This window comes from Oncorhynchus tshawytscha, linkage group LG30 (assembly GCF_018296145.1).
Source record: "Oncorhynchus tshawytscha isolate Ot180627B linkage group LG30, Otsh_v2.0, whole genome shotgun sequence".
NCBI lineage: Eukaryota > Metazoa > Chordata > Actinopteri > Salmoniformes > Salmonidae > Oncorhynchus > Oncorhynchus tshawytscha.
The window spans coordinates 10,538,081-10,561,842 of record NC_056458.1 but is presented as its reverse complement, the minus strand read 5'-3'; the positions used below and the strand labels follow the sequence as shown (position 1 = coordinate 10,561,842).

Sequence of the window (23,762 nt, the reverse complement as noted above, 5' to 3'; positions counted from 1 at the left end):
TTCCTGTATCAATTATCCTGAGCAGAGAGGCTTTATTAATGGCTGCTCTCCCTAATGGCCTCTCAGACTATCAGGAAGAGGGTTCGTCCTCTTGCACCATCACGTCTGCTCAGCTCTAGTGTGTATGAGTATGAATAGGCCTATCTAAATAGCTGTTGGTGATTCTGCAGCTTTATATGGCGATGCTGAGATATCTTTTGTGATGTCACATTCTTCACATTCATAATGGACACAGCACTGAGACCTATCAATCTCCCCCCAGGTCAGCTGAATGTGAGTCAACAGCACTCAGTGGGGGTGTGGGGGGGGGGCTTTAATGGGGAGAGCCTTTTTATGGTCTCTGTGGATCTCCCCCTGTAAGTGCCTTAGATCTGTCGTAGGCTAAATCCTCCCAGGTCAATGTGTTTGTGTGCGAGAGAACGTTAGTGGTATCGATCTTTCTGCTGCTGTTTTTGTTTGCATTGTATTTGAGTGTAACGAGCATGTTCTGCAGATGTTCCACTTTCTATGTAAACAATAAAGTAGCTATGGAGACCAACAGAAGGGCATTGAAAAATAAAGAGTGATTCAAAGCTAAAACAAGAGAATGCTTTTTTATTATTATTAGGTTTTGTTTAGTTATTTACATATTTGTCAAATATGATACACGGGGAGAGATGCTGTTTTCATCCATCTATTTCACCGCATCAAATATTCTCAGATGACTCATACAACAAAGTCCTTTACACCACATTTGAACGAAGTCAACCAGACTCTCCACCTCTCAGGTCTGATATACCACCCTCATGCACCACACTTCCCAGTGAATGGGTCCAGCCTGGCATGAATAAAACAACACTATAAATAATTAGCTTCCTCTTTTACTGGATTGCTTCTTGTCCCACTGGCAAATGTTATTATTCTAAAATAGCCCTTGAGCTGTGTATTAACCCTTCAATGAGTTATATATATATATATATATAGAAAAAAAGTAGATGTCTTGCTAGTGTTCTGGGTGGCTCCTGTTTGAAGAGGTAGCAGTTATCTGGTTTGTCCAGACATCACTAAACACTTGCCCAATAGAACAGCAAGCAGTTGATTCTACAATATCTCACTTGTGGCTATCTGGTTTTATAGTTTGCCTTCTTATTCAAATGTAATTATTCACCCTAATTGAGCTTCAGAGTGTTAATAGATTGGAATCAAAGCGTGTAATACATTCAGTGGCTTTTTAGGATCAGTGTTTGCCTAAGTCCGTCTCCACCCAGTACAAAAAACATCCTGCTAACCAGCAGTCTAAAGAGGAAACAATTAGATGGAATTCAAGATGGAAAATGAGAGGATGATGAGAATGATTCCATGCAACAACGACATTTTATATATTCTCAGAACATTAGTGTATTCTCTCTCTCTGTTTCCCATCCATTTCTCATCATTTGCAGACTGGTCGGCTCTGAGATGCAGGGGCACAGAGCTGATAGTGTAACTGTAGTGGTGAAGGAACAGATGGGACGTGGGAGAAACAGATGAGCCAATCTGTGCTGTGTCAGTCAGTCAATATGTCAGTTTGGAATTATAGGGCTGGCTCAGTGACGTGTGTCGCGTACATCGCCACAGCTCATAGGCTACCACCCAGGATGCGTCTGACACAAAGGACCCAGCAAACATTCTGCATGTCCAGATCATATCAGGGTACTTAGGAACTGGAGTTTTTGCTTAATCTTCAGACTCCCTCAGACACAATTTGGCTATGTTCTGGATGGACAATAATAAATCATTCATTTCAATTTGCTCACGGATCACCTTTGTGCAGTTTCTTTAGATATCAGTCCGAGTGTGTAATGTCCAGAGGGCCCCACCCTGTCCCTGTCACACTAGAGCGGTGACACGGCCCATCTTTGCTGCTTCCTCAGAGGCCCACGGCTGCAGGTTCTGCAGGGCGAACAGGGAGGAGTTGTGGATGCAGAGTGGATCGGACGGAACCGAGTCACTCAAGGACTTCTGGAAGGCATCATGCTGCAGCTGGATCATCAGCCGATTGGCCTGCTGCCGCTCCGCCTCCCTCTCCTCAGCTGTCTGTCGCCTGGCAACGAAGACAGGGCGGGTAGGGAGAGGACAGGGACAGAACAGACATAGGCAGGACACTTATTAAGATCCACTGTCAGAGGAATTGGTTACACAGACAGAAAATGTGATGCACCCAGAGACATCGAGGCCAACATCAGAACAGGGACACTGATGACGACCACCTGTCAGCAGCTATCACATGGTTGATTCAGTAGAGCAGGAGAGACACCACACTGGCATGAGCCATAATGAACCATGGGAGAAACCAGAGGACACTGACCTATGTTGCCAAACAGAACATGATTGCACATTATTGCACTCAAGATGGAGCAACTCTTGCAGATAATATAGATAACAGAACCTTCTCTGTACATTTTATATTTTGCAGACATCACTATAAGAAATATTATTATTATTCATTCTAAAAATAGTAACGTGTTGATTATTTGCAAACGTGTCAAATTGTTCATTTATTATTCGTATTTGACCTTTGACATTTTCCAGTGGCAACCTGTGCAGTAGCTAGACTAGACGACAGTATCATCACGTAAGCACATTTTTCTGGAAATATAAGACAGTTCAGTGTGTTACAGTGGCATTAATCGTGCACCAAATTGTTTCATAACAGGCTACAATGTTGCATGTATTTACATTTGATAAATTTGCACTGAGCCTGACATCTTTTTTCGACCGTGTGTAGGCCAAAGCTACTGTGAGCGCAACAGTGTGTCCACAGCTGATGACCTGGCTAAATAAATTCTTAGCCTATATGGTAGGTTAGGATAGGCTACGTTTCATAATGATATTACCCACTGGCATATGCCTCCCCCCTTTCAAAATACAAAATTATCTCAGCCTCATTGAAAAATGTGTAGAATAGCATGAGATTAGCTATAAAACTGCACATTTATCTCTCTGCTCCAAATGATACTTGAATGTAATGAAATTCCAAAGATCTGGAAATCATCATTTCTCCTACCACTTATAAAAGGGGGAGATCCAACTCTTTAAATAATTATAGGCCAATATCAAAGCTGTCACCCCTGGTGAAAATACCTGAAACCCTTGTTAGTGAGCAGCTAAAATAATTTTTATACACTAACTCTATTTTATCAATGTACCAATTCAGCTTCAGGAAGAAGCATAGCACAATTACAGCAGCCATGAAGGTTTTAAATGATATCACTGAAGCCCTTGACAAAAAACAGCACTGTGTCTCACTTTTTATTGATCTCTCTAAGGCTTTTGATACAGTTGATCATGCTATACTGAGGCAGAGGTTGTCGAGCGTAGGTCAGTTGCATGGTTTGCTAACTATCTGTCTGACAGAACTCAGTTCACTCAATTTGATGGGTTCAAGTCTGTTAAATTGTCTGTCTGTAATGGTGTGCCCATGGCTCTGTACTTGGTCCCCTCTTATTCACTATTTTTGACAAAAATTAGCAAAATGCGCAACTTCACTTTTATACTGATGATACTGTTATTTATTGTTGTGCCTCGTCTCTCACAAAAGCTTTCCAGAACTTGCAAACTGCTTTTTATACTGTTCAACATACCTTGTGTCAATTGAAGCTTATCCTCAATACTGACAAAACTAAACTAACTGTGTTTTCTAAAGCAAGAATAGACCTCTGAACTTTTCACCTATTATTACCTGTCAGGGCAATGAGATTGAGACTGTAACCTCATATAAATATCTTGGAATTTCAATTGATGACTGCCTCTCTTTTAAATTGCATATTCAACAAATGACAAAAAATTTGAAGCTGTAGTTGGGATTTTATTTTAGGAATGAGGCCTGTTTTTCTTTTCAAGCCAGAAAGAGGTTAGTATCAGCTATATTTATGCCTTTACTAGACTATGGGGATATTTTATATATGAATGCTTCCACTCAGTGTTTGAGATCAATTGACACCGTTTACCATGGAGCATTGAGATTTATTTTAAACTGCAAAACCCTTACGTACCACTGCACTTTATATACAACGATTGGCTGGCCTTCTCTAGTCAATCATAGGCTCAGTCACTGGAATACTTTATTTACAAAGCCATTTTGGGTTTACTACCATTTTATTTGGGCATTTTTATTGTTCAGAAATGTGGTGGGTACTCTCTTCGTTCGCAGGACTTTATCTTGCTAAGTGTGCGAAATGTCCGAACTGAATTTGGTAAAAGGGCTTTTATGTACTCTGCGCCATAGACTTCAAACACCTTAAAAAATACTTTCAAACTGGAGGAACTTGTCTCGATTAGTGTTTTTAAATCATTGATGAAGGATTTTGAGGCTGATTCCCTGACCTGCCAATGTTTTTAATTAGCTGTTTTATGATTTTGTTATACTCTTGTGAATTCTATGTTATTTTTTTACTATATTACCTGTAGTTTTTCTACAGGTACTACTAGATTACCTGATTTCCTGTAGTTGTTGTCTGTTTGTAATTGTGTAATGACTTGGTGCTGCCTATCTTTTTTTAATTTGTATTTATTTATTTCACCTTAATTTAACCAGGTAAGCTAGTTGAGAACAAGTTCTCATTTGCAACTGCGACCTGGCCAAGATAAAGCATAGCAATTGGCCAGGACGCTCTTGAAAAAGACATTTCAAATCTCAATGAGCCCTTCCAGGTTAAATAAAGATTAAATATATAAAAATGGCAACATGTGGAATTGCAGGAAATTATTGAAAAACTGCAGCCTTTTCTCTCAGTGTCATGGCAAAATGTGTAAAATAACATGAGATCAGCTATAAAACAAATATTTCTGTTTGCCCCTTAGCAAAGTGTGTAGAATTTTGGAACGTTAGCTGTCCCTCCCTTCTCTCAGACCTTGCGGAAACTGCCGGTACACAGCTGATATTACCAAAGTTGTAGGCTAGTTGTACACTTTTTGGCTATATAACCTATGGTTTTCTTCGTCAAATAAATGCAGATATTTGTGTCAACATAGCTCACATAGATTTAGCCTAGTCCTACATAAGACAAGCTAAATCATTTTTATTATGAGTCAAATGATAAGCCTACGTCAGTAGGCACATCGGGGCGGCAGGGTAGCCTAGTGGTTAGAGCATTGGACTAGTAACCGGAAGGTTGCTAGTTCAAACCCCTGAGCTGACAAGGTCAAAAATATGTCGTTCTGCCCCTGAACAAGCAGTTAACCCACTGTTCCTAGGCCGTCATTGAAAATAAGAATTTTGTTCTTAACTGACTTGCCTGGTTAAATAAAGGTAAAATAAATAAATACACAAAAAATAACAAATACTGACCCAATCCAACACATATGACACCAGAGCCATGCCTGTGCAATACTCATAAAGCCCTTTCAAACTAACTCTCTTAACACTGTTTTATTGTACTCAGGCTTATTGCTCCAAGAATGCTCCTTCGGGATATAACATCACAATTTATTTTGTGTCCCTACATTACATTTGATTGTGTGGTTGTGCAAGTGATCCACTTAATACTTTATAGGTTAAGCTATTACATCTGAATGTTTTATCTCCGAAACTGTCAAGCCATGTTTTACACATGTCACAAGATCTTTGATCCAAACACTTTGTCCAATATTACTGATACTCTATAGAGCTGAGTGAACGGTGTTAGGAAAACCCTAATCCATGAACTGTCCCTAGACTTGTGTCCCGACTGCAGAGCGGAGTGGGCAAACTATGGCCCGTGGGCCAGATCCGGCCCACAAGCTCATTCAATCTGGCCCGCTCGAGGTTTGAGTAAAGAAAATATGCCATGTTAGGTTAGAAAAACACTCCCGGCCACTCTTCAACGTCTAAAACTAAATAGAAAGCATGGAGAAATTATAATGGACTTTTATATATTCTAATGACTGCCCTTTTTCTGGCACGCAAATTGATTTTGACAAACAGTGCGGTCCGCTGTTGAATTTCGAAATCTCAATGTGGCCCTTGAGCCCAAAAGTTTGCCCAGCCCTGCTGTCGAGGGTCATGGTTGTGTTTGTGAGCTGTCCAGTAACATAAAGCGGAGTGAATATGCCTGTTAGGATTTGCGCACCTGAGTTATTGGGTACCCATTAGCATTGATGCACAATTAGCTCGGGACCTAACACACATCTATAACATGTATTAGAAGTCAAAGTTACTGCGGATATTGTATTCAAGCTATCATTTCTAAAATTGAAAATGAACATCAGAAAGTAGTAACTGATTATATGTTTCTCTGCTGACCACTCTAGAGTAAATGTAGACTAGATCCTCATCTTTCTCCAGAGAAAGCACTCAGAAAACAACTCATCTTTCCCCTCCTACCCCTCTCCAGCCCAGTGTCTCACCTCCACTTGGTCCTGCGGTTCTGGAACCAGGTCTTGACCTGTGCGTCGGTCATCTTGAGGGTCTTGGCGAGAGCGGCCCGTTCAGCGCTGGCCAGGTACTTCTGTCTATGAAAGCGTTTCTCCAGCTCACAGATCTGCACCCGGGAGAAGGATGTCCGCGGCTTCTTCCTCTTCGGAGGGGTGCGGTTCTGATAGGGATGACCAATCCGCCGGGTCACTGTGAATGGCGTCAGTGCAGCTGTGTGTGTGTGTGTGTGTGTGTGTGTGTGTGAGAGAGAGACATTGGACAAACAAAGAAAGCAGGTCAAGAACAGGTTCACAAGATCTTAGGTTGTGTTCAATTTGTTGAAGGACATTGTAGTCCGCATGAGAATCTCTAAATTGATACTATAATCAAAAGAAATGTACAAGCTCATTGGTTTGACCTATATACCACCCTTCCCTCTCTCTCATAGAGGTGGAATGTTGGAGTACAGCTGAATATGTTTTATAGGTGTTTTATGGGTCTTTAGAGGCCAATTTTTTTCATTGAGTAATTCTAATCTAATTCTAATCAACGCAAAATCCAAGTTGAGCATATGTTTAAATTATTCTTATATATTTTGAAACATGGCAAAATGATCAATTCAGTCCATGGTTAGTTGATAAAAGTACTGCTCAAAAGATCGTTGTATTATATTTCCTCTGACACAGTGGGTTATTGCCTAGTAGTAGCAGACATTGCTGTAATAGTCAGGAAAATAAGATGTGTTGACAGTCAATAATGCTGATGATGTCGATGAAAAGAGATTGAGTGTTTTTCCCCATTCAATTGTGATGTGGAGAGTTTCTTCCTTTTGTCACAAAACACTGACAGGCAAATCATCTATAACCCTTCTGCAATATTAATGACACTTTACATAGTGCCCCCCGGAAGATAAACAAAGGTTCTGATACATGTTACAGGACATCCACTGAGACAGACTGGGAAAAATTATTTACGTTATAGATTTACTTTTTTTCCTGAAGTGTCCGATTTACAATTATTTTATTACAACGTGATAATGGCAAACAGTAGGCCTACCATAACTATTGGCCAATTATCTAATTTCTGTCAATGTAGGAATAGCTTAGTAACTTTCAAGTATTTTCTACTGTTAATTCATTCAGATGTTCCATGTAAACATTTAGTTTGAATAAATAGAAACAGAAAGGCTTTACCCCTTCTAGTACCCCAAATTATGGTTTAGAATACTGCCATAACTGTATGTTTTGTGGAAATAATAATAATAATAATTATTAATTATAGGCCACATTTGAGTAATAATAACAATAATAATCATCATCATCATAGTACACTTAGCATTAAAATATGTCCCGTTTAGCAAGACACACACACACACACACACACAGGATTCAAAATCCAAGCAAAAACTGTTCCTTCAGTTGTAACAAAATTTAGGTCGAGTTGCTGAAGACAAGTGATGTAGCTAATACCCTACGAAGAAGTCTGAAACACTTGTGCGACGTATCTGAGCACTTTCGATAACAGCACACCCCTCCTATTGATCTAAATCGAAATATTAATTTCACATTTGGATAAAATGTGTTTCTTTTCATAAACGGTTCTAAATTGATGAAAATATAAATAGTTATAGTTTATTGCGAGTATACATTTTTGGTCTTCCGGTGAAATAGGCCTGTGTTTATTTATTAGAATAACACGGGTTGCATTTTTATATTTGTGATCAGTTCATATTTTCTTGTTCAATTGTGTGGTAAAACCTGCATGAAAAGTGTGCTTATTGTTATATTGACATAGTTTTAATGGTGCAACTTGCAAAGTATCGTTGTGCCCAACGCATCGCTTTGAGAGAACGAACCTAACTCGGGTAGTATTTCTACCGCATGTTTTAAAGTTGTTTTCGTGTTAGTCTTTCGCCTTTGAGTTAGGCTAAACCTTACTTTGAAATATGAAATAATATAGTATAATGAATAATTCAGTGTTTCCTTATTTGGATCTGTTTGCATTTTCTTTGCATGCTATGTTCTTGTTGATTTGATTTATATCCGTGTTTTCCCTCAATAGAAAGCTTTCAGAATTAGGCTACAATTCAAGTTAATCTGGTGACTTGATTCGACTAGTCCTGTATAATTTATTTGTGGAACTGGGTAAATTCATGTAAACTCCACGAATGAAACGAAAATTCTCCTTTCAAAAATAATAGGCTAAAACTTATGAAAACACTGAATTTACCGAGTTGAAATGGAAATGACCACAGCCTGGTGATGATCAGGTCTGCTGCAGTACATCCCAACTGTGTGATTGTAGGGCCGGTTCCCCAATCCCAGATTAAGCCGCCCCTGGACTAAAATAGCCTACACATTGAATGGAGATAGTTTACCTGCGAATCTTTCCTTTGCGAATCTTTGGCTGCTCTCCATCCAGGGGAAGCTGATGCTGCCTAGCCCTGGTACCGCGCTGGCTATAGGAGGAGGCACTGCGGCGGCCAGCGGCCTGTGCGCCGGGACTCGTATCACCCCTCCTGGGGTGAAAGTCAAGTTCACTCCGTATGCACTTGATTCCTCGTATGATGATGCGATTCCATGGAAAGAACCGGAAAGCGAAGTGAAGGGCGCTGCACTGGCTCCACTTGGACTAACGAGGTGGTAACTTCCTCCACTTGTGAAGTTCCCAGTATCCGAACCACTCCGGGTGGTGTTCTGTGAACCGTCCTGGTCGGTACCACTGAGAATCTGGTCAATGCCGAAACTAATAGGTTCATGCTGGGGAGGTTGTGAGGGCTGATTTACGCCGCTGGGGCTTGAGTTTGGCGCCCGCTCCATTCTCGCTCCCAAAACCTTTCCAGTACCTTTACGCAGTCCTCCGACAGAGCCGATGTTGCATAAGGTTATGATGTAGCCTACGAGTAAAAATGTGTTATGTTGAGTTAAGCATCCAGCTCTTTCCCGATTAAATCTCGTTTTGGATAGTTTGCGTTCTATGGCTTTCTATGGCAGCGAGTTTTCCACCATCCTTCGCGGCTCTGACGGATCCGTCCATTTGCGATTTGCTGATGTTTGGCACACTGACTTTGCAGGGCAATCGCAGTTCGGATCAATTCTATTTCGCCCACTACACCCCCCGAACGCAATAGTGTTTCCTCTGTCCCTCTTCCGATTGGTTAGAGTAGCTTTCCTGCACCTTATTGGTTGAAATTTTAACTTAAATTTGCTGAATTGAATGGGAGCTGAGGGAACATTCCAAAGTGACATCATTTCTTAAAAAGCGCTCATTGCGGCGGATTCATTATTATGTTGGCTGTAGGCCCATTGTCTACCACCCATGGTGTGTTGTTATAGTCCATCATAACCACGGCTTATGAAAAAAGGGAATGCTTTCAGAGATTTAATGACAATGCTTTGATAGGCTTAATGATTAGCATGCATATTCCAATTTAGCGTATTTCTACATCAGTGGCAACCCAATGGGCACAGACAATATTTCAACTTCTAGTTTTGATTTACATTTGGTTGAGTTGTCAACTAACATGAATTCAAAGTGAAAACAACAAAATACGTCAGCATGTCATTGGATTCAGGACAAAAGTTGGATGAAAAAAAGACTAAATGTCTTTAAAGATGACTAAGCAGAAATCGCTCCACCATTTCCTTGTTGCTACAATTCTAATACTTCGCTTAATTTCAGTTTATGTAACAAAACAAGCAACTGTAGTGTAGAGAATAATTGTACCATCTAAACCGCTGTTAAATATATTTTCCATAAACAAAAATATTGTATTTTCAGCTGTTTGAAGCTGGTGTACAAAACCAAAAGTGTACATAGAACATATCTACCACATTTTAGACGTGCTTTCAACGAGAATGACAGATCTATAACACACAGTCTATGCGAATTAGGTTGGTTCATTCAAAAAGTTAAACATTGCGGCTTTAAATTGATGACTTTCTCAAATCCAATCAGTTTTCCACGTTGATTCAATGTCATCACATTGCATTTTTTTTGTTAAACTGACGTGGAAACAACGTTGATTCAATGTCATCACATTGCATTTTTTTTGTTAAACTGACGTGGAAACAACGTTGATTCAATGTCATCACATTGCATTTTTTTTGTTAAACTGACGTGGAAACAACGTTGATTCAATGTCATCACAATGCATTTTTTTTTGTTAAACTGACGTGGAAACAACGTTGATTCAACGCGTTTTTGCGCAGTGGAAATGAGGGAACTGAGACTTGCAGAACTCCTCATCAACAGCCACTCATCTGTTGATTGGACACAACCATAGACTTTTCACCGGGGCTGAGGTAAACTTGATTCAATTCAGAGTGGAAGTTCGATGGTTTTCATACAACGAAAATGAACTGATTTGATTTACTATAAAACATTAAGCTCTATTATTATTATTATTATTATTATTGCTATTATTATTATTATTACTATTATTATCAACATATTAGGCTGTTATTAATTATATTCATAGCGTAGAATATTGATTCGATGAAGAGCTGAGATGGTTTTCACGTGCCTTATATGGTTGATCTGAAGATGGGATATCATAGGCCGATTTTGTAAAAAAAAATATGTTTCATTCACTTAAACTGTCGATTCATATCAGTAGCGAATTTGAGCTTTGATCTTGGAACCCAGATTTGTATAATGCCTAATACGTCGGCTAGAGCCTAATAGTAGATCAGCTGCTTCTAAATTTGAAACTCCATGCACTCCAACGAAGTAGCTGGTCGTTTCAATGCTAAATATTAGCCTGAAGGGCACGGGCCTATTTACTATTCTGTGTGCATAAAAGCCATGATTTCTTTTTGTTTTCAAAAGGCATGTTTTTCAGGTTCAGTGAAAACAACTAGCTTATTAAAAATCACACGCATCGCAACGGTTTATTATGCCAATGTTTCAGGTTAGGAAAAAAGGCTAAAATTAGACCTGGTATTTGTTCAATTTGATGAATTGAAAATATTGCCATTATTAGGCCTTATACGAATTCATGTTAAACAGGGCTCAAATTCAGTTTTTAAAGATTTTGTGGGGTTACTTTGTGCTGGCGGTCAAGAGTGGCACGGGGACACCGTTTATTTATACCGGAGGAAAACAGTTTCCACTCCACGCGCTAACTGAACGGGGAGCGCCAGGACACCGGATCTGCTGACATGGGATCTAAGTGGTTCCTTGTAATCTGCCGCGTAAAAGCGATTATGCTCCTAGGGCCTGGCCACCGCGTTTGATTAGCTTCAGGGGATTCAAGCTGACCGAGGAAAAATCCGTTTACTTTGAAGTAGTTGATATTTTAATAGACCATTAGTGAGTGCTGATGCTAGGAAGCACCATTCCACTGAGACCTGCGCTCAGCCAGTGGCTGAGGACACTTACGTCATCCTATGGCGTTTAGTGGTGAACATGGATAACCCTTCACCGCCAGCCCAGAGCCCTCTCTGACCCTTGCTTAATGTGCATGTTTAAAGCATTTTCATCTATTGTGTCCAATGCATATTGCATAACCCCCAATTATTTTTTATTTTATTTATTAAAAAAACGTAAAATACTGCACTCATTCGCCATCCTCATCACCATCCCCATTAGACCTATGCTTACTATTGGGGCATTGACAACGACCAGAAGACATGAAGAAAACTGAAGGACTAGGAAAAAGCATGCCATATTCTGTATACTCGACCATTGATCTCAAATCCCGGAGTAAAATTTGTCAGTCTGCCTGCACACCGCAGAAGGCGCATATGACGCACAATGTAAACCAAATTAAAAGCAGCTCCATTAAAGCCCAGAAAATAATATGGTAGAGACAAGAAAAACAATGGCAAAATATGAAAGGCCATTAAGCTTTAGAGCTTTATATAAAAACGTAGTTAATATTTCATAAGAGGAGACAAGAGTGGCAAAGAAAAAAAAACGAGAGACGGTAAACTTTCATTAAGCAGGTTATTTCGCTGGGAGGGAATTTCGGCGTTTTTCTCTTCCATTCCTTTTATTGCAATCATACTGCTATCTCTCTCACTCCAACCCCTCCCATTTCCCCCCTCCCGTCTCCCTCATTCTCGGCTTTTTTAAAACGTAGTAATAAAAATATACTAGATCCTTTTTAAATGCACTATTACTTATCATAGCCTTTTCATATTGTACCATCAGAGGCGTTTTAGAGGCGCTATAAAAGCGCATCATTTATTATTCAAAAGCAGCGTCGTCTTTTTGCATATTGTCTGCTGCGCTTTAGCTGTGAGCCTGCCAGACTTCCCCATTACCCATGCATGGCGAAATTGATAAAGGCAGACACACGCAATAAAAACAGCACCAGGGGCGGTCCGGCACGCGCACCCTCATATGCAGATCGCAGTAATTACTCTAGCATCTCGCATGCCTCTATTTCTTATCTTTTTTTTTGTGGAAGATGGAGGGATTTCATGCTTTCATTTATTTTGGGTCAATCCATCGGTTTGATCGCCCATTTTCTCAGTGGGTTTCAAAAGTTGTGGAGGGAAAATAACAGTCTGTCTCACAAGCACACCCAAGGTTAAACACTTTGGCATGCTGGATGTATGAGGCAACTTCAATGAGTGTTTTAATCATGTAAAGTAATATGTGTTTGGCCTCAACTCCAGATTACATTACCATCCAACACAATGGCATACAGTTATGTAATATGGAGTCGCTGCCACAGTAATAAACCTAAAAAAGCTCAGTGCGGTGTTTGTGTGAATATTGCCTTGTCCCATTGGTGGTCAGTGTCAATAGTACAATATTGATAATTGTACAGAAGAAGTAGTGTAGAAATATATTGAACAAAGCTCTACTTTCCTTGCAGTCGCCAGATGAAAAACTGATTAGATTGAACATTGCTGCATTTTTAAAATTTAACCTTTATTATACTAGGCAAGTCAGTTAAGAACAAATCCTTATTTTCAATGATGGGTTAACTGGCAGAACAACAGATTTGTACCTTGTCAGCTCGGGGGTTTGAACTTGCAACCTTTCGGTTACTAGTCCAACACTCTAACCACTAGGCAACCCTGCCACCCCATTTGAGGACCAGGTCGCTCTGGATAAGAGCCTAAAATGTCAAATGTAAATCTAATGCATGAAAGTTCGTGTTAATGAACTACAATTAGCTGCACACATGCGCTCCAGCACCTGCACAAACATGCACACGCACGCACACACACACACACACACTCCATCCTCCCCCACTCACCCTTCCTGAGGTCATCAATCCCAAGGAGGTTTTCTCTATGGCCATCAGTCTGGGAGTATCTGCTGCTGTTGCAGACTTTCCATTACCCACACATATGCCAATGGACTCATTCAGAGTACTCACAGCTGCACAGACATTAGTAGAAAATAGACATACACACACACACACAAATGCACTTACATACCGACATATGCACGCACGCACACACAGTTGTTCAAACAGCATCTGCTCTTAAAACAAGGCCTCCATGACTTATTAATGGCCTGCAAATGACACGCAACCAGACACACTCACACAATTTAAAGCCAAAACACACACATTCACAGCATCAATTTGTCCTCCAGTTTTATTAATTGATTCATATTTACAGTAGTCTGCAAAAAAAAAAGTAATTTATGGTGTTTTTAAAATCTAATCTTATGTTGCATCTGCCGCTGAGATGCTGAGAGTAAAACAAATCAAATTGCCTTGTTTACAGAGGGGTTTAGAGGGTAATATGACACCTCAAGGATATGTAGGACCTCACACCAATCCTAGAATCTCCAGGAAGAATGAATAGCAGGCCTAACCTCTGGTCATATATTCAATTGTATAAATGTCTCCAATGTATGTGCAGTCCTATTAGTTATATTGAAAAATAAGAATTTGTTCTTAACTGACTTGCCTGGTTAAATAAAGGTTAAAAAAAAAAAAAAAAAATAGCTAGCAAACATGCTTTAATTTGTGTTCTGAAACATTCATTTAGTAATTGTATCACAAGTAAAATATAATTGAAATACAATGGCTGTAAAACATAAGGGAAGGATTTAATACAAACACCAGTTGTGTTGTTTTACAGCTGTTCGGTCAGTCTGATTACCTGTTTATACAGGCATTGGACACCATTCAAGTTCATTTGGGAAATTAGGGACATAGTGCCATGTTGTTGTACTGTATGAGTATAGTTATAAAGTGTTATAAAAGTTACAATTAGTCAACTAAAGGAATTCGAATTTAAAGGTAATGTAAACTGTCAATGTGTTTCCCAATGTGTTCAAATTGATTTTGAAATTTTAGCGTGAAAGGATGAACCCAACATTAAACTTTTCTCAAGAAAGCGGGAATGTGATTTAGATTAGCAGCAAGTCTGTTTTCACCGGGGAACAATGTTGACCATTACCCTGGATGTTTACAGAGTAATTCAACTACAGTGACGGTGATGGTTCAATGGACAAAAACGGGTAAATGTGCCTCGTGGTCTTCTAACTCCGTCCCAGGGGTGAGGGAGAGGAGGAGGAGAGACGGGGAGGCAGAGGAGGAGGGAGAGGAGGAAGAAGGAATAAGAGGAAGCAGACCTCAGCATTTGCGGCCTCCAGCAGAGTCCAGTCAGACAGTTGGGGTTGCAGAAATGCCTGCTGCACTTGATTATGGAGGCTGAAAGAACAAAGGGATGGCTAAACACAGTGGAGGGGAGACAGATAATGATAGTGAGACTGACAGCTGTTTAAGACAATGGTCCATGCTCCAGAGTAACCTGCTAGTTGGGAGTATTTAAGGAACAAAGAGCAGAAAGAGGGTCCGCCTGAGGGAGGAAATGTATACCCTCTCTGCCCACTACCCCCTGGAGAGATGCTCTCTCTCTCTCTCTCTCTCTCTCGCGACAGGGTACGAGGGCTGGCGGGGGGGGAGATAGACGCTCAGACAGGCAGACAGACAGTAACATAGCAATCATGTTCACAGGGCTGAGTGTGTGTGTATCACATTACCAGGCTGACCCCCCCCCCCTGCCCCGCTCAGCAGAGCCACGCTTGATTGAGCCGAGTTTAACGCGCCACGCTCTGTGGAGGCGAGCTGCAATCGGAAGCGATCTCCTTGTCTTCCTCATGGTTGATTGTGTGTCTTGTAACCTCACTAAACAGAGGGGTACAGGGCTTTGGTTTCACATAACGGCCCGGTCGCGTGAGAGGGCTTAACACGTCATGCTCTGCAGATTGACGACACTAACGCAGGGTTGGTTATGTCTCTGGTCCGGATTTGGATATTGAAGTTTGTCTTCAGTCCTTTTCAGCTTGTTATTGTCGAAGAAGGTTTAGTGTCCAAGAGTAGTGTGTATACTTGGGTAGAGTTTGATACTTGGGTAAGTGGAGATTAGTTTTAAAATGCAAATGTTTGAGTGTCTCTGAGCTCTGTAACACAATAGAGCATGATGGGGGAGAGAGGGGAAGGGTGTTGGGTCTGTAGGACAGGGTTCTGGGAGAACAGTGATGGAAAGGTGAGAGGCATGATACGAGAGGTACTGTGTTGATACGAAAATAAATCCTTGGATCACATGGTGTGTGTTGTAGGAAAAGGCTTTCACATGAGAATGAAGGATTCATTCGTTTTTTTGGATTTCTAGATTTGGATCATGTAAAGAGTAGTGAGGTAGATTTAGGTAGAATGTAGTTCTCGATGATAGGTCAGTGAAGGACATGACGCAGATCGCTGATGTTAAGTGCTGTGGAGTGCAGAACCGCTCCCCTGATGGTTGAATGCGTGGCTGCTTACCACGCTAATGAAAAACAAGGAGGAAGGGGTGAGGGGTCGTGGGGTGGGGTGGTGCGCTGAAAAGCATAGGAGGAGATGGGTCATAATGACAGATATGGAGCAATAATGTGTGTTATTGTGTGTGTGCACGAGTGTGCGTGCTTGTGTGTGAGTGTTCATGTGTGTCTCTGTGCATTCGTGTGTTTGTGTTTTGCTCACGCCCACCCGCGGGGCAAGGGATGTCTGTGTGTGTGGTGTCAGTGTCGGCAGCACTGTAAGCCTTGTCAACGGCACTCAATAAAAGCCGATTATCCTCTCTTGTCGCTGTGCCTCCCTTTGTCCTCCTAACGACTGGCTTTTGACCTTCTCACCCTGCCTGCTGCCTGCTGGTGGGGGGGAGCCAGGACCAGCTGCCACCAGCAGTGGCCTCCCTCTCCTTGGCAGCAGCGTTACTTCAGCCCCCTGCTTTTTCCTGGCCTGCTGGGCCCTCAGGGTGGAGCAAGCTGTTGAGCCACCAGTTTCCCCCTGCTGTCCCACCTGCCCTGCCTGGGGGCCCAGAGCCCTGCCCTCTACCTCTTCTGGCTCCATCCCCTCTCTGAGTGCCTCGCCTGGGGCTCCCAGTAGCCCACCACCTCCCTCATCCATCCATCTCTCTCCTTTCTCTCTCTCTCGCCCTCCATCTACTCATAAACGCTCTCTTTATTCCACCCTTTTAGCGCTTTGTTTGTTCACGATAGGCCTCATCCATCTCTTTCTCTCCCCTTTTCTCTCTCAGTGCTCCCCTCCATTTTTCCTCTTAGCTTGAAATATCCCTCAGAGAGAGATGGCTAATATATCTGATAGAGGTAACGTCAGTCCATCCAAACACTCTGGATTTTGGATCCTGTGTGTGTGTGTGTGTGTGTGTAAGAGTATGGGGGCTAGTCACCTAACCTGGTGCAGAGGTTAGTGAAGGGGATTTGTGACTGGGAATATTCTTAAATAAGGGGTTTTGTGAATATCACCGTACTAAATGGATGGAGTAGTCATTAAAGCCCAATACAACCAGCCATGAACTCCACCGATAATGTTTTGTAAATGCAGGATATCACCAGCTATCACCTGCTTATTGCGTTTGAGATTTGCAGGCACACACAAATGTACTTTCATACGTACATACCACAGGAGGTTGGTGGCACCTTAATTGAGGAGGACGGGCTTGTGGTAATGACTGGAGCAGAATCAGTGGAACGGTATCAAATACATCGTTCGCTCTGTTCCAGCCATTATTATGAGCCAACCTCCCCTCAGCAGCCTCCTGTGGTACGTACACATCGCTTTTTCAAAATACAGACACTTTCATATCAGGAATGGAGTCGACCACAACCCCAATGACACACGCAAGCAGACACACGTGCACACGTGCACGCACAGACACACACCGCCCACACTTGTTTTAGTCCTGTCTCACTCTCCTCCCCTCCCTCTCTCACACAAGCATGATGGATGGGTCTCAAACACACACTTTATGAGCTCTGGATTCATCTGGAGTCAGAGCACTCTGGTAGAGGGAGAGAGGGAGGTAGTTGTAGCTGTGAATGGAGGGGTAAGGACTTAGGAAATAGCCTGAGATATTAGTGGATCAAATGCAGAATACCTTTTTTTGAAAGTTCACAAAAATGCAGAAAAATGAAAAAAACAAAACAAACATGTTTTACTTCATGTGGACTATTTGGACTCATACATAAAAATGCTATCCTAAAGAGTACCTACTGTACTGAGACTAGCCATTTCCCTGGTGTGTCTGAGGCAGTGTGTAACTTGGTGGACTTATGTAAATTTGACATTTGAGTCATTTAGCACACGTTCTTATCCAGAGCGACTTGCAGTTAGTGCATTCATCTTCAGATAGCTAGGTGGGACAACCACATATCACAAGCATAATAAGAACACGTTTCCTCAATAAAGTAGGTATCAGGGAAGTCTACACTAGAAGGGGGAGAGGGGTCGAGGTGAGGAGGGGGATTACTTAAGATGATATTTGAAGAGGTAGGGTTTCAGGTGTTTTTGGAAGATGGGCAGGGACTCTGTAGTCCTAGCTTCAGGGGGAAGCTGGTTCCACCATTGGAGTGCCAGGACAGAGAAGAGCTTGGACTGGGCTGAGCGGGAGCTGACCTCCGGTAGGGGTGGGAGGGCCAAGAGACCAGAGGTGGCAGAACGGAGTGCTCGGGTGTAGGGTTTGGGCATAGCCTGACGGTAGTCAATGGCAGGTCCTCTTGCCATTGAAGCCTAGGTGGGCTGCAGCATTCTGAATAAGTTGCAGGGATTTGATGCCACAAGTGGGGAACCCAGACGGGAGATGACAAGTGCCTGGATTAGGACCTGTGCCACTTCCTGTGTGAGGTAGGATCGTACTCTACGGATGTTGTAGAGCATGAACCCTCAGGAGCGAGTCACTGCTTTGATGTTTACAGAGAATGACCATGTGTTGTCCAGGGTCACGCCACGATTTTTTGCACTCTGGGAGGGCGACACTGTGGAGTTGTCAACCGTGACGGAGAGGACTTTGAGCCGACAGGCCTACCCAGTGAAGAGGAGGAGCTCCGTCTTGTCGAGGTTGAGCTTTACTTGGTGAGATATCTGCCAGGCATTCAGAGATGTGTGTCATCTCCTGGGTATTAGAAGGGGGAAAGGAGAAAATTAGATGAGTATCATCATCATAGTAATAATAGGAGAGACCATGTGAGGATATGAGGGAGCCAAGTGACTTGGTGCATAGAGAGAAGAGGAGAGGGCCTAGGACCGAGTCCTGGGAGACACCAGTAGTGAAAGTAGGTGGTGCAGACACAGATCCTCTCCATGTCACCTGGTAGGAGTGGCCTGCCAGGTAGAATGTAATCCAAGAGTGTGCAGAGCCTGAGACGCCCAGTCCTGAGAGGGTGGAGAGGAGGATCTGATGATTCATGGTGTCGAAGGCAGCGGATATATCTAGGAGGATGAGAACAGAGGAGAGAGAGTCAACTTTGGAAGTGCGGAGAGTCTCCATGACACAGAAAAGAGCCGTCTCGGTTGAGTGACCCGTCTTGAAGCCTGACTGGTTAGGGTCAAGAAGAACGAGCTGGGAGAGATAACGAGAGAGTTGATCAGAGCACACTCAAGTGTTTTGGAAAGAAAAGAAGGAAGGGATGCAGGTCTTGTTTTTTACGTCAGATGAGTCGAATGTTGGTTTCTTGAGGGGAGGACTGGGGCCATTTTGAAGTTAGAGGGAACTCAGGGATGAGTTGATGAGGGAAGTGAGGAACGGGAGATGGTCTCCAGCGATGGTCTGGAGAAGGGAGGAGGGGATGGGGTCGAGCGGGCAGGTTGTCGGTTGGCCAGACCTCATTAGTCACAGGAGGGGAGAAAGAGGTCAAAGCATGGGGAAGTTCTGTGTGAGTGAGACCCGTGGACTCACTAGGCTGAGTGAATGAGGAGTGCATGTCATTAACCTTCTTTTCAAATTTGTTGACTAAGTCATCCGCAGAGATTGACTTCTCAGGAAGTTGAGTTTTTCAGCAGCCCTGTTCTGTGAGCTAGCAACTAGTCACTCAGCTATGGAGCAGGAGGGGAGGACCGAACTGGCCAGGAGGAAAGGGGATAGTGCGAGTCATAGGATGCAGAAAGGGAGGAGAGTAGGGTCGACATTGCATGACTCTTCAGTCACTGAGCCACTGAACTTTGCCTGAACAAAGTTTCATCTAGTCTCCGCCATCATTGGGTCTCAGAGACACGAACAGGCAATGAAAACTCAGTTACTGTTGGTTACAAAGGACCTAAGAAGCCTGGGTCTTAAGTCTGCTGCTGATTCAACGTGTGTGTGTGTGTGTGTGTGTGTGTGTGTGTGTGTGTGTGTGTCTGTGTGTGTGTGTGTGTGTGGGGTCTCTCTTCTCTTTCCTTTCCTCTTTTATTTCTCTCCCTCTCACAGCGATTAATGCCCGGAGGAAAAGACAATAAATCCAGGACGTGCTGAATGAACGCGATTCATCATATTCATTTTCCTGTCGATACAATTATGAAAAGCCTCTGGCCTTTCTCTCTTCCTCTGGAACTCAATTCTACTCTGGGAAAACGCAATTAGCGCAGTATGAGTGGGAGAGGGCCATCTCAAAATCCCTCGCCCTCTCCTCCTCCAAAACTATGTCCTGTTCCCTCTCTCTCTGTCTCTCTCTCACTTCCTCAAAAATGTGAATTCAGATATTCCATATTGGTTGGAAATACATTGTGTAAATATTGTCAGTGCATATTGTCTGATGCTGAGTTTCTCCCTCTGTCCCACCAGCGTCAGCCCTTCTCCTGGGAATATGTGGAGCAGAAAAACTGAGCACTGCCCCAGACAGACTGACACCCACTGGTCCTCTGTAGTATTGCAGTAAGTGCTAGGGTTTCCTCTCTAAGGCACGTCAATATTAATTGAGCGTTACGTGGATCTCTGCCTGTGCTTCTCTGTCAGCCACTGCATCCTAGCTTGTCAATTAGTGTGTTTGTTAATGGGTCAGTAGATCTCTGAGCGTCTAAGTGATTATCACCCAGTAATGGCCTGAGTGATCAATACCATCTTAATCCACAGAGAGAGAGAGCGAGAGAGAGAGAGAGCGAGAGCGAGAGAGAGCGAGAGAGCGAGAGCGAGAGAGCGAGAGAGAGAGCGCGAGAGAGAGAGTCCAGCTCTCTGACCACTTACCAAACTTTATCACTTGTTCATGAAGCTGCACTTTACCAAAGTATGATGCAAGTTGCGTTACAGTTACTGTGAGATGCAACACATAGGAACATATTACTGAGGTAAAATAAATCAAGGAATGGATATGGAGGAATTCTGGAAGTCCCTTTGCAAGCTAAATTATTCATCCCTCGCTTTCTGAAGAGAGAGAGAGAGAGAGAGAGAGAGAGAGAGAGAGATGGGCCAAGGTGAGGAAAGATAGATGGTGGAGTGAGAGAGCGAGAGATGGACAGAGAGATGGAAAGAGGAGGAAGCTGGGCGGATGGGTAAGCAATAAGAGAGGCGACTCCAGGCCCTCTAGCTGTTCTCTGAAAGACGATTTAACATTCATTAACACACATCTTTAACTGGTTTCAATTGTACTTTCAGCAGCAATAAAGACCAAGTGTTCCTTAAGCCGTCTCTCTCATGTTCACTCCTCCGCTGTCCTCAAGTCTCCCTCTCATCTCAGGTAATTCATGACTCTGACTCTATACTTCAGTTTCATCTCTCTCCCCTCTCATAATATTTTCCTCTTTCATACCATTATTAATGAAGACAGAGATGGGGGGGGGTGAAATAAGGAGATTGTTAACCATTGAAAAGACGGATGAGAAAAATAAGATTGTTAGAGAGGAAAGATAAGATACAGCAGTGATAGAACAGGGGGAAGAGGAGAGGAGAACAGATGGGGATCAGGGAGGAGAGGGAGAGGACAGAAAGAGAGAGAGGAGGTTGGATCACAGGAAAGTGAGGCGAGGTGCTGCGTGGAGGCTTTGGGGGTGCTGGAGTGAGACAGTGTCCAGAGACAGGGCCATGTGTGGGGACAGTCGTCCTCTGTGGGTCCTTGCCCCCCTCTCCACATCTCGTCCACCCCCCTCCCGGTGCTAATTGATTCTGGCTGGGCAGGGCTGATTGGTGTGAGGACTCCTGGGGGTGGTTGGAGGGGAGAGACAGCTGTCTCTGAGTAGGGTGGCAGGGGACCAGTCCCTCACTGTGACATGGCCACAACAGCGCCCTCTATTGGGCTGGAGCAGAACTGCCCCAACCCCAGATCTGCCCCAATCCCAGAAATGCTACACAGACAGACAGACAGGCAGACAGGCAGTGAAATAATAAAGATTAGAATGAGAGAGAAGAGAATAAGAAGAATTTAAAAGATCTTGTTTGTGATGATCTGAATAGTGACTCAGGCCTTGAAACCAACAAAATCCACTGGAGCCACCTGTGCATAAACTAAACGGTCTGGTAATAATGACAGTGATTATAGAGGCTAGACAAAAATGAGCAGGTTAAACCAGATAGATGAGGGTTATGTTATGATGGAATCCGGTAAATTACAGAAATGGGGTACTGCAAACAAGACCATGTGAATGATACATTTGATGACTTAAATTGAGTTTATCAATCAATCAATCAAATGTATCTATAAGCCCTTCTTACATCAGCTGATGTCACAAAGTGCTGTACAGAAACCCAGCCTAAAACCCCAAACAGCAAGCCATGCAGGAATAGAAGCACACGGTGGCTAGGAAAAACTCCCTAGAAAGGCCAGAGGAACAAGGCTATGAGGGGTGGCCAGTCCTCTTCTGGCTGTGCCGGGTGGAGATTATAACAGAACATGGTCAATATGTTCAAACGTTCATAGATGACCAGCTGGGTCAAATAATAATAATCACAGGGATTGTCGAAGGTGCAACAGGTCAGCACCACAGGAGTAAATATCAGTTGGCTTTTCATAGCCGATCATTCAGAGTATCTCTACCGCTCCTGCTGTCTCTAGATAGTTGAAAACAGTCCGGGACAAGGTAGCACGTCCGGTGAACAGGTCAGGGTTCCATAGCCGCAGGCTGAACAGTTGAAACTGGAGCAGCAGCACAACCAGGTGAACTGGGGACAGCAAGGAGTCATCAGGCCAGGTAGTCCTGAGGCATGGTCCTAGGGCTCAGGTCCTCCTCCGAGAGAAAGAAAGAGAGAGATAAAGAGAGAATTAGAGAGAGCATACTTAAATTCACACAAGACACCGGATAAGACAGGAGAAATACTCCAGATTTAACAGACACATAAACTACTGCAGCATAAATACTGGAGGCTGAGACAGGAGGGGTCGGGAGACACTATGACCCGGTCCGACGATACCCCTGGACAGGACCAAACAGGTAGGATATAGGTAGGTTTGTACGTAGACCCTCAGCTTCATCTCCAACAGGGTGTTCAAATCACATCATCAGGCAATGAAATGAAAACTTGTTTAAACCGGTTGAAATCAAAGTATGAACAGATCAGTTGATGCGATGGTGACAGAGACATACAGAGTGCGTGTGTGCTATTTGTCTTGAGATTGTTTGTGTGTGTTTAGTAATTGGCTGAATATGGAAGATAGTTTTGGTGCTGCCCTCACTAACATGGCAATAAAGCCCAAATCAGCAGCATTATTAAGAAACACCCAGTTGAAAGGCACAGAGGAGGTGGGCAAGAAAAAAATAGAAAACTGAAAAGTATTGGACTTTTTCTTTGCTCATTTTTTTGTCTTTAAAAGTCCAAATGACCACTCAAATTGGGTAGTGCATCATTTCCTGTCAAGCTGGTGAAAGGGTGGCGGACAGCCCTAATTCATCATTTAGTGATTTAATAGCTCAGAAATATATTAAAATAATAAAAAGAAGGCTGAAATGCCCTGGATCTGCGGTGATAAATAGCCCTCCCTGTACTGATCGGATTAGGGGCGCTAACAGATATATTGCGGTCAGGATTCACGCAGGCACGCGCAATTGTTTTCCAATAAAAAGTTGCATATTAAATTCCGACACAGAAAAGGAGGGGAGAGGTCCCTCCATCTCCAAAGCCGAGAGGAAAAGAGAGGGAAGGAAGAGAAAAGAAAGAAAAAATGACGAAGTCAGTCTTCAAAAGAATGTGTTGGTTATGTTTTCTCACCATCTTGTGCTCACACACACTCTTGTGCGTAACGTGTTGTT

At 42.9% G+C, this 23,762-nt stretch overlaps 1 protein-coding gene across 1 annotated transcript; it reads right to left on the bottom strand.

Moving 5' to 3' along the window:
- Positions 1–580: 580 nt before the first annotated feature.
- Positions 581–9,464, bottom strand: LOC112231384 (T-cell leukemia homeobox protein 3-like). Its single transcript, XM_024398118.1, has 3 exons — positions 8,730–9,464; positions 6,346–6,583; positions 581–2,062 (listed from the first exon to the last, which is right to left on the bottom strand). The coding sequence occupies exons 1-3, from the start codon at positions 9,169–9,171 to the stop codon at positions 1,849–1,851; spliced, it is 894 nt and encodes a 297-aa protein (XP_024253886.1). The 5' UTR covers positions 9,172–9,464; the 3' UTR covers positions 581–1,848.
- Positions 9,465–23,762: the final 14,298 nt, after the last annotated feature.

What these genes read in the sequence shown, in the direction of transcription:
- LOC112231384 (XM_024398118.1), bottom strand. Translation starts at nt 9,171, where the DNA reads ATGGAGCGGGCGCCAAACTCAAGCCCCAGCGGCGTAAATCAGCCCTCA. An exon ending in CGCAAAGGAAAGATTCGCAG is followed by an intron (nt 6,584 to 8,729) that starts GTAAACTATCTC and finishes ACACACACACAG; the next exon opens with CTGCACTGACGCCATTCACA. An exon ending in AACCGCAGGACCAAGTGGAG is followed by an intron (nt 2,063 to 6,345) that starts GTGAGACACTGG and finishes CTTCGTTGCCAG; the next exon opens with GCGACAGACAGCTGAGGAGA.